Genomic DNA, 14,324 nt, shown 5'->3' with positions numbered 1-14,324 from the left:
GAGCTTCAAAGGGCGACGGGGAGAACTAGTTGAATACTGTATAACACCAACCTCACCATAACACAACGCGCCCGGCTGATGCCAATAAACAGTATTTCGTTCCATTATATAGGCATCTGCATGATCTGACGCGAAGGATTTGCAATTGACGCGCTGTTCACCTCTTCTTTCCACCTAACGGGTGCCTCCGTAAACGCAAGAGAAGGTTTACGCGGTACATACCTGAGCTACGATGTCAGATTATTCGGACCCCCTCTCATCAGCGGATATTCCAGATGAAGCTTCCCTCAAAAAGGCGTTGCAGGATGCTGTTGCAAGGATTTTCAAATCTGGAAAAATGGAGGACCTGACAGTGAAGCGCGTGCGATTAGCAGCGGAGAAATCGCTTGGGTTACAGGAGGGGTTTTATAAGGGAGACGCCATCTGGAAAGCAAAAAGCGACACGGTGATAAAAGACGAAGTGGTATGGGCTATTTGAATACTCTGATCTGAAAGAAATCGCTTTATTTGCCCTTGACTCCCAGCTAATAGGGAAACCTCTTTTGCAGGAAGCGCAAGAAAGACTGCAAGAACAGAAAGAGAAAAAAAGAAAAGCAACTGCACCAGAGAAGCCTTCGACATCTAGTAAAGCGAAGCAGGCGAAGCGGATACCAGGCAACGCAAAGGAGGGAGCTAGGAAGAAACGAAAACAGACTACACCTTCGGAGAATGAGGAAGAGCTCTCATCTCCACTGCGCGGCATGGAAGAGACCCTTGTGGGTGTCAGTAAGAAAGCATCTCGGCCGACCAAGCCAGAAAAGGTGCAAGACAAGAACGTAAAAGAGCCCACGCCAGTCAAGGATTCTATTCCAGAGCAGGAGGATACGAAAAGTGAACCAGACGAAGAACCGAAGCATATAGGGACTAGAGATGATGAACCAGCATCGGAAAGTGAAATGTCGGTTGTCCTAGATGAAGCGCCAAAGCTGAAAAAGAAGCGAGAAACGGCACCAAAGAAGTCCAAATCGAAAACAAAGACACCCGCTTTGAACAAGGATGCCAATTTAGACCCTGACCAAGCAGAGATAAAGCGACTGCAAGGTTGGCTAATCAAATGTGGAATCCGAAAAATGTGGGCTCGCGAATTAGCGCCTTTCGATACATCAAAAGCGAAGATACGCCACCTGAAGGATATGCTGAAGGATGCTGGGATGGATGGGCGATATTCTCTCGAGAAAGCTAGGGTGATTCGAGAAGAAAGAGAGCTTAAGGCGGATTTAGAGACGGTCCAAGAAGGCGCAAAAAGATGGGGCAAGAAGGACTCCGGCGATGAAGAAGCTGGAGGGCCATCAACAAGGCGGCGACTGGCACGCGGGTTTCGAAGCCTGGGTTTCCTTGATGACGACGATGATGATGGTGAGGAGTCGGGTTGAAACGACGTGTTTGCCCAAGTCGCACTGTTGGAGGATACCCAACCATGATCTGTACGATATGATGTCTGTCTTGGACGTGTACTGAAACCCTTTAGCTCTGTTTAGATAGCACTTCGTTCATCTTCAAAAATATTGACAATCATAGCTTCCATTTATGATTATTGGCTTGCTTTCCCGCCTCCCATTCTCTGTGCGATGAGACTGAAAACAGCCACAGAGGATATGAACAAGACGAGATTATAAAACTAGCACCAAAGTTAGCTCGCACTACAAACCCCCGCGACAAGTTGAAAGAGATATGCCATACTGCGTTTCTTGAGTATTCATTCTCCTCGGTTTCTGTTCGGGCTTCTACAAATAGCCTCCGAAGGTTAGGAAGGTTTGCCTGGTAGAATGTGAGCCTTCTCATATAACTACCCAACTCGGGCCCCTAGTTATAGAATTACCATCTTTAGATCTATATTCTAACCCCTTTTTTACGAAGTGTACTTCGTATGGAGTAGGGAATGTTGAGTGTTTAAAATTGAAACTCAAAATAACTGATCGGATGCCAAGACGGGACATGGAGCGGGAGTAAGTTATTAACTGCGAGCGTTAGTGCCAGCTCAGAACAAGTGATGCATGTCCGAAAACATAAACCACAGACTTTGGCAGCGAACCCCTGATAGGTTGTTACTCAAGATGCTAGACATGTTTGTCATCAGGTGTGCTGCCTAGAGCGATCCCAGATAATACCCCGCACATATCATATTCTGTGAAGTTGTTTTGTATGATACCTAGTTCACCTCCAAGTTCCAACAGCTTTGGTCTATTGATTGCCACTCTCTGATAGAGGAAATACCCTATGATTTCTTCTAAGCCACACAGTTCAGCCTTCAATCCTACAGTCACAATGACAAACCTCGTTCCCTCCGCATGGAAAATCATTCCTCAGTTCGACTCCACATGTATCAGAGAAACAGTTAAATTCTATACCGAAGAGCTCCACTTCACACTGGGCGGTCTGTACCCAGATGACGACCCAAACGACGAACCGCACTTTTGCTCTATCTTCATTGGCAAAAAGGCCGAAGCAAACATATACTTCTTTGAATGCAAAAAGGAGAACTTTCACCCCTCCGCCGCGATGATCGCCCTGGGCACCATTGAACTGGACGAGTTTTACGACTTGTTGATGGCTAAAGGAACAGTGAGGGTCAAGGAGCCAATTGCGGACAAGGAATGGGGGTATAGGCAATTTTCCATCTTGGATATTCATGGGAATGAGCTTACTTTCTTCAAATTTTTGGAGGGAGGAAACCCAGGAGAAGAGTGATCTTGCACCAAAATGTGGGTTCATACAATCACGATATGCATTTCCCCTGCAAGTTCTCTGCATATAGCTTGGTAGGGGAGGTTGGTCTAATTGTGCTTCATGAAGAAATTTTAATATCGTCAAGAGTAAAGACTAATGTCACCTAAAGACTAGTATAGCTGCCACGTATGTTGATCACCATCAACAGCAATGGCTCAAACATACTTCTCTGCCCATTCAGCATGCATGAGTCCTTGCATTACTATCTCTCCTAGTTTAGCTCGGGCATTCTCCATGTTTTCACGGAGAGAAATCCGGAGCAGAGAAGTCATAAACGGTCGGGTGGGCCCATTCACCATGTCCATGTTTACAAGATCATATTCTGCAAGATAATTTATCTGTGTCTGCCACAAATTAGCAGCGAATGAGCCTTGATCTCGGATTTTCAGCAAAAGTAATGCCTCCGCATATCGCTCAGGGGTTAAGATTCGGACAGGCGAGCCTGGAGCATGACGACATCTCCCCTTGTAGGTATCGTTGAAATAAACAGGGTGCCAGTTGGGTAAGGGTAGACGCACATCATCAGCAAAAATGATGTTATTAGAATCTGTAAATTCTGGAGCATCGTACTGCAATGGAAGTGTCCAAACGCGCTCATCTTGAATATGTAGCTGAATCGAGGGCCAGCTAGTATTGATTTTATTGACCGGAGCCTCCTCAAATTCAAATGGGACATGAAAGTGAAAAGCAGGGTTAGCGAAGTTACCGCTGCCTCTGATAGAGGGTGTCCTAGAACGGCAATTTTCAGAAACACAAGGGGCAAGTCCGGCATAGGCCAGAGTATCTGCTGCCTTTTGAATTAAATGCCGGTCGATCAAAAAACTCATTTCCTATTCAATTCGTGTTTCAGCGAAAAAAAAAAAAAAAAAAAAAAAAAAGGGATATCCAACTATGGAAAAAACACACTATATCACCTGTTGGAATCCCATAGATGTCTATCATACTGTTCCATCAGAGTAGACTCGGAATTCCTGTGGCATTTAAGAGTAGTACAATATCGATCATGGTTCTAGTACAAAGGGTACAGCTTTTGAGCGTATTTTTTACTTGTAGGTATGGGGATATCTCTCGGAGCCTGTGAGATGTCGCTGAGCCCCCTCGTGGGTTCGACTATCTGTAATTAGCATATTTTTGACATAGACCATAGGGTCTTACTTGGTGGAAGGAGGCCGTTCCATCTGGGGCAATGGATCTCAAACTGGGGAATCTATGAACTGCATATGAACCGCCAGAAGCAATGATGGATGGTGGACGTAGGCGCTGCAGGGGAAATAAGCGACGGAGCAACCACATTTTGTTGAATGATAAATATGTGGGGTTGATTGATATCTGTTGGCTGGTAACAGAGCGATCTCGCCCAATGGACCAGTTGTGTTACTTAGTTATTCAAATTAACTACCTAGAGGCTAGTTAAATAACAAGCAAAATTGAGCCAATATTGCCAAATGCAACCATATGTATAAAGTCTCGCGGCCCATTTTGGCGATACAGAGACCTCTTCGACTTTGAACAGAGATAGAGGTCGCGCGTTCGCGTTGCATGGCACTCCGCCTGGGAGCCCGCGCAGGGGTTCCCTCCGGCGAAGCGGGCAAGGTAAAGCTTCATAAACGACCAACATACCGTGGAAGAGCGGCGATGAAGAATGACCAAGCCCATGTCTCACATTCGCAATTGTGCGAGCCGAGTTCTACAGCAGCTTTCAGCTCCCAAACGAAAGCTCCGCAGGCATAGCATGTGGGCAGCAACCAACCCAGCTGGTCGGAGGACGGTTATCACCCTTGGGCCAATTGTTGGGCTCTAGTAATCGCGTTCGTATAATAATTTCTGCGGTTCGGTCCAGGGACTCCTTAGGAGGCCCGCATGTCAGCGGCCGTGGGATTTCCATAATCTCAGAAAACTCGAACTTCCATCAGTCCGATGACCTCTTCGCCATTAAAGGCACGCCCAGCAGAGAAGATATGGCACCTATGCTCGGGAAAGAGGATCGCAGCTCTTTGAAGGGGAAAAACGGGAATGGAAGGCATGGAATTGTGCCGCGATAATATCACCTAAGGGAGACCCGGATTTTGAAACTGAGAATTGGCGTAAGAAAAACCCTCTCGTCCCCTGCCCCTCTTGCGGTCTAATTATTTTGTCAGCATATACTAAATCACACCTAGTTCAGTTAAACACTACATCCTACGAAAAACTCCCAACTAGAAAACGGCAGTGTTGAATGCAAAGTGAGCAAGATATCGGCCAACCTGTAAAGAGGAGAGCTGGATCAAACCTACCTAACAAGGCGATCAAATCTGGTTCGGATTAAACTCGGTATCGAAGCCAAGGAAGTGCTGGAAGGAAACCACAGATCTCCAAGATCAAGGGATGCTTTTCGTTCAATTTTATATTTTGTAACTTTTATCAAAACATCCCATGCTCGAGACAAGTTTGCCAAGTTTACAGTACCATCAGGACAACTCAACTCGACTATATTTGATGAAGTTCCTGGGCAGTTGGCCTCGTGAATCGAGCTTCATCATTTTCAAAACAAACTCCTTGTCCTCCTGACAAATCTTTCGGGCAGTAGTGAGGTGGAAAGGTTTCAATGTGTCAGGAGGACAATTGTCCATCACCCACATTATTGCTTGAAGCCTTGTATGATCTGCAATCTCTACATAGGATTTTGGAAGCGGGCCAAAACACTGATAATGCTTCAAGAGGATTTTGATCTCATAGCCCTCATGGTCAATTGGGACATTGATTTTGAAGATGTGAAATCCTCCCCCGTACAGTAAACTTATCACCTGTATAGCAATTAGTTAGCAGCAATTAATTAGTAAGAGTCACGTCAATGCAAGGAGAATGTGACGTAGGGTTACCATTGCCCCCAATGACCAGATATCAGTTGTAGTGACCCGACTTATGGACAAATATGCTTCTGGGCTTCTGAAGATGGGTGTTCCAATAGGGCCGCCATCTCGCGTATGGCTGGAATCCTTATGAACGGTGCTCCCAAAGTCGGCCAGTTGGACTTCTGCGAAGCAGTTGCCATCCTTTTTACCATAGTTTACCAACACATTGCTGGGTTTGATATCTGCCATGAACCTTAATCAGCAATCAGTTGGAGATACATGACAGATAAAAGGACTACCGTACCAGTGTGGACGAAACCCTCTTCATGTAAAACGGAGAGCGCTTCCAGGACCTTTCTAGCAACGTATTTCACTTCTTGGTATGTGAGGCGTTTCACGTCGGAGGCATGGAGAATTTCGTCGTCCAGATGCTTTAGTACAATGGTAGGAGGTGTAAATGGATCTTAGATTTCATCAATCAGTGGGCGTATAACATTGGTCTTGCTTTGGAATCGGCGCAAGATATCTCGCTCATTCTGAAGTCGGAAGTGGTTTACACTTTTGAGCACAATGTCCTCCTTATTCTGATTTCTACGAACACTGTTAGTGAGTGAAAATGAAGAAATCCAGCTTTGTTTAGACAGCAAGTAAAATCACGTACGCCGCGAGTCAAACACATCCATACTCCGTAGAGGCCCCGTCATATAAATATAAGGGCGCGAGGCGCGGTTAGTTAGTGTTAACTACTCCGTATCTAACTTTAAGCTTGGCACATTGTTTGGACTGTTTGCCCAAGAATGTTGCCCGCGACGAAACAGCGGGAAAGCAAGAGCACTTTGGCATCTGGGGAATTGGGGGCTTTGAGCCTGGTTTTGATAACCCATCTACTCCTCCACTCACAATATTTCCATATCGAGCTCATATTCGCTTGACTTCTGGAGGCGTTGATCGTGTTTGCTACCTTGCGCCTAACCCCACCCCTTAAGCTTCACCAAACGTGCGCTCTCTAAATACACCGGGCGGCGTTTATTGCATATCCGTCCTTGAGATATGGCGGTTAACCGAATAAAAGGCGCCTTTGCAGCGCCTCGAAAAGGAGAAACATTTGAACTTAGGGCCGGGCTTGTGTATGCACTGGCAATCAACCAAATCTCCTGATGTTTGCTCGCTGACATGATTCTTTAGATCTCAATATGCATATGAAAGGTACCCATAATTACCTAAACCGATGACAGCGGACGGCCTGAATACTTACAATACTACAGAAAGGAAGCCATTCAAAAGACCATTATGGCCATGACGCTGGGCAAAGATGTCTCGGCGCTATTCCCAGACGTTCTAAAGAACATTGCGACTGCAGACTTGGACCAAAAAAAACTTGTATATCTATATTTGATGTTTGTCTTCTCATTTCTCCCTTTCACATGTTCCAGCTGCGAGGATTTGGAATCTCATATAATTTTAGGAATTATGCCAAATCACACCCCGACCTCTGCATCCTCGCCGTTAACACTTTTGTTCAAGACTCAGAGGACCCCAATCCTCTTATTCGAGCACTTGCAATACGCACAATGGGCTGTATTAGGGTGGATAAGATGGTGGACTATATGGAAGAGCCTCTCCGCAAGACGCTACGGGATGAATCGCCTTATGTGCGAAAGACAGCTGCTATCTGTGTGGCAAAACTTTTCGATTTGAATCCTGTGCTCTGTCTTGAAAATGGTTTCTTAGAATCTCTTCAAGAAATGATTGCAGATCCGAATCCGATGGTAGTGGCCAACTCAGTTACTGCACTCGCTGAGATCAACGAGACAGCCCCAGAAACTAATGCGCTACAAATCACTCCAAATACATTAAGGAAAATGCTAATGGCTTTAAACGAATGCACGGAATGGGGCAGAGTGTCCGTTCTAACAAGTTTGGCGAATTATAAAGCGGTTGACCAGAAGGAAGCCGAGAGTATCTGTGAGAGAGTCGTTCCTCAGTTTCAACATATCAATGCCGGTGTTGTTCTTGCTGCTGTTAAAGCAGTATTTCTGCACATGAAATACATCAACCAAGAAACAGCAAAATCTTACCTTAAGAAGATGGCACCACCTCTGGGTGAGTGAGATACCCCTGCCTATGGCTTAAACAGTGGGGCTAATATAGAGTTTCTCTTCAGTAACGCTTGTATCTGCCGCGCCGGAGGTGCAGTATGTTGCCTTGAGGAACATTGACCTTCTTCTTCAGGCCCAGCCCAATATTCTGGATAAAGAATTACGTGTCTTTTTCTGCAAATATAATGATCCGCCTTACGTCAAATTTCAAAAGTTAGAAATTATGGTCCGAATTGCTAATGAACGAAACGTTGATCAACTACTGGCGGAATTGAAGGAGTACGCTCTAGAAGTTGACATGGATTTCGTTCGGAGGGCTGTGAAAGCTATCGGGCAGACTGCCATCAAAATCGAGGCCGCAACTGAGAAATGCGTCTCCACACTTCTTGATCTCATTAATACCAAAGTGAATTATGTTGTTCAAGAGGCTATTGTTGTTATCAAAGATATTTTCCGAAAATACCCTGGCTACGAGGGAATCATCCCGACTTTATGTCAATGTATCGATGATCTTGACGAGCCCAATGCTAGAGGGTCATTGATATGGATTGTAGGAGAGTATGCGGAGAAAATCAGCAACGCAGGAGATATTTTAGCTGGGTTTGTGGAGGGGTTCAATGAGGAGTTTACTCAGGTTTGTGACCCGCATGATTTATGTTTCGTTGAGATACGCGACTAACTAAACAGACTCAACTGCAAATATTAACGGCCGTGGTCAAATTGTTTTTAAAGAGACCCGATAAGGCTCAGGGACTGGTTCAAAAAGTACTGCAAGCGGCTACTGCAGAGAACGATAACCCCGACATTCGTGACCGGGCATATGTCTACTGGCGACTTTTATCGAACACAACCGACTCAAATGCTGCAAAGAACGTTGTTTTATCTGAGAAACCTCTAATCGTCACTACCATTCAATCTCTTCCTCCCAGTCTTCTCGAACAACTCCTTCAAGAGCTATCTACACTTGCATCTGTGTATCATAAACCGCCTGAACAATTTGTTGGACAGGGCCGATTTGCGGCCGATGCGGTGCAAAAGGCAGCAATTGAGTATGGGATTCTCACTGTTATAGACTGGAGCCAAGCTGACACTGACACAGGGAACAATTGCAAAATGCCCGGGAAAATCCACTTGCAGCGGCAGCAGCGGCGGCGGTTACTGGTACAGCTCCACCTCCTATTCAAAGCAACGTTGAAAACCTACTTGACATTGATTTCGATGGTACGGCGCCGGCATCTGCCCAAAAAGAGCCTCCCTCTGGGATGTCTGGCCTTGAAGGTCTGGCTGGAACTCCAATGAGAGTCGCATCGCCATCCGCGGGAGTTTCAGCCCAACCTAGCTCAAACTTAGAGGATTTGATGGGTGTTTTTGGTAGTGGTTTGACGCCCGGTGATGGCGGCGGGTTTGGTGGAAACACTGGCAGTTCTGGCAGCGCAGATCTGATGAACGGCTTTGCTGGCCTTGATCTCCTTGGCTCCTCATCGACGCCAGCAGTCAGTAACAGCACGCCCACGCCGCAGAATCAAAACAACATGGATCTTATTTAATCAATATTTGGGGGTATTTTGCTCGCGACTAGTGTAAATAGAGGTGTTCCAGTGCAAAACAATACTCATGATTGCATTCAATTGCTTCAAATCAGATGGCCTGCCTGTCCTGTAGTGGACCCGAGTTGATTTCATACATTTTCAGCAAAGAAACGCGGTATAAAAGTGATATGTACTTGACCAGACATTTGCTGTTTCAGTACACTGTCGAATACTCCGTATAGTTACTATGCACGATTACTTAACGGGGCCGAGACGGTTAAGAAACGAGAACATCCAAGCTGGTCGCACGGCAGCTCCACAGCAACATCAATTCCAGTGATAACTCAAGGATGTGATCCTGGACCTGGCAATGAGCCCATGATCATCACGGCCTTCCAGACCAATTCACACCCTCTTCATGTCGTCGACAGCGCAGAGCCAGCCCGGTGGTGTTCAGCCGGCATCCTCACAGCACCCTTCTCCACCCCCGCCTCCGCCGCACCAGAACAAGCATGACAAACAACACCAACAGCCACCTTCTCTCTCCAGATCCTCGTATTTCACATTCCCAGTCACACATGTTGTTTCTGGCCTCTATCGCCGCCTCACCGAGCCTGCCCTTGACTCCCCTCCAAACGCACCAGCCCGCACTGCCACCGAACCCATGAATGCGAGCGACATTATATTCACCCCACGCCGCAGAGCGTCCCCATTCCAACCACCGCCGCTCACCCCATTATCCCTCAAGGTCTCATCTGCGCCATCCACGCAATTGCTCACACGCGCATTGGCAGAGGAAATCAGGCTGCTTGTTCCGCCGAGGTTGCAGTTGGTGGACACGTGGGCGTTGGCATATAGCTTGGATCGAGACGGGTCGAGTTTGTCAACTCTGTATGAGAAAAGCAGGGAGTTCGCGGCAAGAAGCCAGCGGGCTGGATATGTGCTCGTGGTTAGGAGTGTCTCATCGAGTCACAATGCCTCTGCTGGGGACACGAATGGCGGAGGGACTGCGGGGGGCAGCTCTTCGCTGTTTGGGGCATACTTAACAGACCCGCCCCATCCAGCTCCTCATTATTACGGGACTGGAGAATGTTTCTTATGGAGGGCGAGCACACTTGCATCTACACCGTTGTTAAGTCTTGGTGGAAACGAGCAGCGGAGAAACCAGTCGGGGAAATCCGAGGAGGCAAAAATGCTGGAGGTCCCAGGTCTGCCTCTGCCGCCGAGTGCGGATACGACACATTTACGTGGTCGAAGCACAACGTTCAGAGGTGAGGAATGGCTGAAGAGCCGCCCTTCAGCCCGTACCGATGTAGGGAAGAGTGAAATAGCAGCACTTACTTCTTCTCTTGGGAACGATCCTGGATCCGAACAGCTTCAAGATTTACGCACCGTCACTAATACAGGGAATGCATATCTAGGAGACAGCACGAAGAGCGGTACGAGCACACCCGACCGAATACGATTCAAAGCGTTTCCTTATAGTGGAATAAATGATTATATGATACTCTGCGAAACTGGGTTCTTGAGCGTTGGTGGAGGGTAAGCCTACAACCCACATTGTTGTTTAAAATTTGGGTTATCTTGCTCTATTTTTGCTGATTGCATTGCTTACCACCGAGACTCCTTAGAGACGGTCACTACGGTCTCTGGCTAGACGATTCATTTGAGAAAGGGATCAGCAGTCCTTGCTTGACCTTTGGGAATGAACCTCTTTGTGATGAAGGGACCAAATTCGATGTAATGAACGTGGAGTTATGGTATATTGGAAATTAGTGGGCTGTAATATTTTAAAAATGGGAACAAAATAATAAGATGGTATTTTTAGTCCTCTGGTTCGACTATATAATCTTTTGTCTGCATGTGCACGAGGTATTGAAATATCGGGTTAAGTGTTCAGCTATTTATAATGTTTAGCTACATACACGCATGACTACAAAAAGTACAAACCATAGAACCCTACCGTTCCATCACTTCGAGCCTTGAAGCTCTTCCAAAGTTGCAGGCTATTGCAACGAGAAATTCCAAAAATTGAAGGGCGCACAGATAAGAACAGTACCAGAAGATAGGGGCATCAAAAGTTAGGTATTATTTACATGTAGAAAAAGCGAAAAAAAAAGGCAATGCAGCCTTAGGGGCAAAACATTCTTCGGAGAAGTAAAAATGAACGCGGGAGTACTACTAGAGCTGACTGGACGCTGTTAGGGTTCGCTTGCGCATGATATGAGATACCCGTAATTCTAAGAAACCATGGATTAGTATGGACTGTTCACCACCTCGTCTCTTCCAAGTCTTGTGCTGGTCCGCCGGCCAAATCGACCAGGCGTTACAGGGCCTGCGATACTCTCTCTCGTGGGTTTTCTGAAGCTTTGCTTTGCCACCATGTTGACCTCGTTAGGCAGGGCAACAATAACGCTCTTATCACTTCCAAACTTAAAGTTATCCGCCTTGACTTCCTCGGCATATCGCTTAATTGTGTATGGGTCCTTTCTGCCCTGAATTACCTTCTTCATATTCCATGTGATGATGAAGGGTCCCGTGGCAGTAATAATGGAAGTTTCGTTGGAGTCAAGTCCAGTATTGAATCTTGCGGGCGTAAAGGAAAGAGGGGCCTTTGTTTCGTGCTGGAATTGCGCAACATGGGCGGGTTGTAGACCTAGGCGGCGGGGTTGCGGCTTTGAATCCTTTCCGAAAGCTTTCTGGAAGCCTAGTTTGCCCTCATTCTTGCCATCCTTTTGAAGAGCATCAATCAGGAGGAGATATGTACGACAGGTAGCCAGAACCCAGCGACCATCGGCAGACACATCTAGGCCGATGATGGGTTCGCCCAATGCGGGAATGTGAGTCTTAGCATTGATCCCAAGACGGTCGAACAAACGAATATCTCCTTTATTCGACGCAACAGCAATATATCCTTGCTCTGTTGTAGCGGCCACAGAAAAGTCGTTTTTGCTGACGTATTGTTTCAGATCGGCATCGACAAGTTTGTTCCCGGCTAATCGGGGATCGATCCTGTATAAGGCATTCCTAGATATTCCCAAGAAGGGTTGATGAGAAGTCATTTGGGCAAATTTCTAGAGGCTGTCAGTTCCAGAAAAGCAGTTATAGCCAAAATATACAGTAGCCACTTACGTTCTCAGGCACAAAGTTCATAACAGGAATATCATCATGGACTTTCCATTCATCCACTACTTTTCCATATTCAAGGTCCATTCTATATAATGCATTTGGCTCTTTCTCATTCTGAAGAATCATGCTTGAATCTTCTGCATGAAGCATGACTTTCTTGGGGCTAAATAGTGTGCCTTTTGGAGTTTCAACTTTTGATATGTTGGTAGAAAACTCCAGATTGTTATTTGGGGTGTGTTTGAAAACCCCAATTTTCGAACCACGGACAACAAACGACCTGTCATGCTTGTAGCCAACGGCAAGTTGAGAATTAACGTTCCCATCATCATCTTTAGTCAAAACATCATCTGCCTCTTCGTCCGAATCATAATGCTCACTACGTTCGCCGTCATCTGTCACTTCCAGTTCCTCTTCCTCCTCTTGTTCATCTTCAGGCTCCTCTGGAACGTCATCCATGGTGAGATCATTAAACGCCTCTAGCACGTAGTCACGCTCGTCTACCTTTGTTTTTGACCACTTCATCTCATGCAAGTGCTCCCAGAGTGCCTGCATAAGTCCTTCTTGGAATCTTTCTTCTACCGTTTGATCCTTGAACCGTAAAAGCCAGGAGTAGGCAGATCCATCTTCGGTATAATGATTGAAAATGAATGAGAGATATTCAAAGTTAAAAACCGGATTAATATCGGGCACCACAGGCTGTCCCAGCCATTCCCGGTCCTTCCCACTTATCTGCAGCCAATATTTCCAGGATCCGATTTCGGACACAGTTACAGTGACTTGAGAATCTTGGAGTATAAAGGTTCCAGAACTAAAATCGAAAAGGTGTAACTCAGCAGTCTCCTTGGCAAGTAGCTCGGTTGCATCAGGGTGTTCAACGGATGGGGGAGCTTGAGTATGATCCTCAGATTTGCGCGTAGCAATCTTTTTATTTCTTGCAACTTCTGTCGCCATTGCAGCAGCTGATTCTTTGGACGTTGGGGTGATAGGGCTTGTGACAGGGCTCGCATTGGGTATGGGACATTCTTCTTCAAACGCGAATTCTTCAAGCTCTTGTTCTGTAGCCTTATGCGCAGTGCGCCTGTACTTCCGCTCGTATTGACACTCTACAGCAGCAAGAACAAATGTCGCGACTTTCTCAGCTGGGGTTGAAGAATCGCACACGAATTCGTATAGGTCTCCAACATCACCGCTTAAGTCCCGCCAAGCCAGCACTTTCTCTCCTCCCTCGCGGGCTTCTGATCGAAAATGAAGGCTTTGGTCCAGTAGAAACGTTTTTTCATCCTTGTCGCCACCAAGCCCTTCCACATCTCCCCCCTCGTCTTCGTCATCTGCGAGCTCCTCTTCACCTTCCTCGTACGCCCTCTGTATTACTAGCTGATATTGGAAATCTTGTCCCGTGCGCCGGATACTCGCAGCGCCATCTTTGAAAATAAGCTCCGAATATCCCTTGGGCGACAACGGGCGCACGATATACAGTTGGCCTTGAGGGATTTCGATAATGGACTCCTTTGCAGTATCACCGAAAAGGAATTTACTCACTTTAGAAAGTAAAATGTTGTTAGCTTATGATGTGAAAGTGAAGTAGGTTGAAATAGCTGTTTGTTGAATTCCGCGTCGGGTGGGGGAGGGGTAGAGCTTTCAAAACTTACCGTTCCTGAGCATAAACATGGCTGAAAAGTGAATTAAAAGGAGAAGATCTATTAGTTTGTAAGTAGAGTAAAGTGCATCGCCAGACTAATTTAAAGCCATACGTATACAATGGGAGATCTGTTTGATATGAAGAGGCGACTTTGAAGCTTCCAATCGGGCTGCTCTTTTAGTGTTTACATTTAACGGATGACTGCCAAACAAGGCAAACATCGCGTGTAATTACAGTTTGTGTGGCAAAAAGCACCTTTTTCGTGTCAAAATAGTAGCGCCGATATTGGTGCTAGGCTAAAATCGGCATTGCTGCCTAAATTTCAGCGAAG

At 46.3% G+C, this 14,324-nt stretch overlaps 7 protein-coding genes across 7 annotated transcripts; 4 read left to right on the top strand and 3 right to left on the bottom strand.

Annotated features, from left to right (window-relative positions):
• Positions 1-232: 232 nt before the first annotated feature.
• On the top strand, positions 233-1,412 carry LOZ57_004252 (uncharacterized protein; the record flags this gene model as incomplete). Its single annotated transcript, XM_049253297.1, has 2 exons — positions 233-463; positions 549-1,412. 2 exons carry the CDS (start codon positions 233-235, stop codon positions 1,410-1,412), a joined length of 1,095 nt encoding a protein of 364 aa, XP_049107643.1.
• An 892-nt stretch (positions 1,413-2,304) lies between these two features.
• On the top strand, positions 2,305-2,727 carry LOZ57_004251 (uncharacterized protein; the record flags this gene model as incomplete). The annotated part of the gene is made up of 1 exon (XM_049253296.1): positions 2,305-2,727. The coding sequence occupies one exon, from the start codon at positions 2,305-2,307 to the stop codon at positions 2,725-2,727; it is 423 nt and encodes a 140-aa protein (XP_049107642.1).
• A 194-nt stretch (positions 2,728-2,921) lies between these two features.
• LOZ57_004250 (uncharacterized protein) lies at positions 2,922-3,593 on the bottom strand (the record flags this gene model as incomplete). Its single annotated transcript, XM_049253295.1, has 1 exon — positions 2,922-3,593. One exon carries the CDS (start codon positions 3,591-3,593, stop codon positions 2,922-2,924), a length of 672 nt encoding a protein of 223 aa, XP_049107641.1.
• A 1,620-nt stretch (positions 3,594-5,213) lies between these two features.
• LOZ57_004249 (uncharacterized protein) lies at positions 5,214-6,280 on the bottom strand (the record flags this gene model as incomplete). The annotated part of the gene is made up of 4 exons (XM_049253294.1): positions 5,214-5,549; positions 5,625-5,839; positions 5,902-6,060; positions 6,259-6,280. The coding sequence occupies 4 exons, from the start codon at positions 6,278-6,280 to the stop codon at positions 5,214-5,216; spliced, it is 732 nt and encodes a 243-aa protein (XP_049107640.1).
• A 367-nt stretch (positions 6,281-6,647) lies between these two features.
• Positions 6,648-9,243, top strand: APL2 (beta-adaptin; the record flags this gene model as incomplete). The annotated part of the gene is made up of 7 exons (XM_049253293.1): positions 6,648-6,724; positions 6,783-6,803; positions 6,863-6,977; positions 7,031-7,700; positions 7,762-8,330; positions 8,384-8,745; positions 8,796-9,243. The coding sequence occupies 7 exons, from the start codon at positions 6,648-6,650 to the stop codon at positions 9,241-9,243; spliced, it is 2,262 nt and encodes a 753-aa protein (XP_049107639.1).
• A 400-nt stretch (positions 9,244-9,643) lies between these two features.
• Positions 9,644-11,001, top strand: OXR1 (oxidation resistance protein 1; the record flags this gene model as incomplete). The annotated part of the gene is made up of 2 exons (XM_049253292.1): positions 9,644-10,767; positions 10,857-11,001. 2 exons carry the CDS (start codon positions 9,644-9,646, stop codon positions 10,999-11,001), a joined length of 1,269 nt encoding a protein of 422 aa, XP_049107638.1.
• A 479-nt stretch (positions 11,002-11,480) lies between these two features.
• vid27 (Vacuolar import and degradation protein 27) lies at positions 11,481-14,022 on the bottom strand (the record flags this gene model as incomplete). The annotated part of the gene is made up of 3 exons (XM_049253291.1): positions 11,481-12,299; positions 12,358-13,892; positions 14,004-14,022. 3 exons carry the CDS (start codon positions 14,020-14,022, stop codon positions 11,481-11,483), a joined length of 2,373 nt encoding a protein of 790 aa, XP_049107637.1.
• Between the last annotated feature and the right edge of the window lie 302 nt (positions 14,023-14,324).

The sequence above is a fragment of the Ophidiomyces ophidiicola genome, assembly GCF_022830035.1.
Source record: "Ophidiomyces ophidiicola strain CBS 122913 chromosome Unknown scaffold_17, whole genome shotgun sequence".
NCBI classification, from domain to species: domain Eukaryota; kingdom Fungi; phylum Ascomycota; class Eurotiomycetes; order Onygenales; family Onygenaceae; genus Ophidiomyces; species Ophidiomyces ophidiicola.
This window is presented reverse-complemented; position numbering and strand designations above follow the sequence as displayed.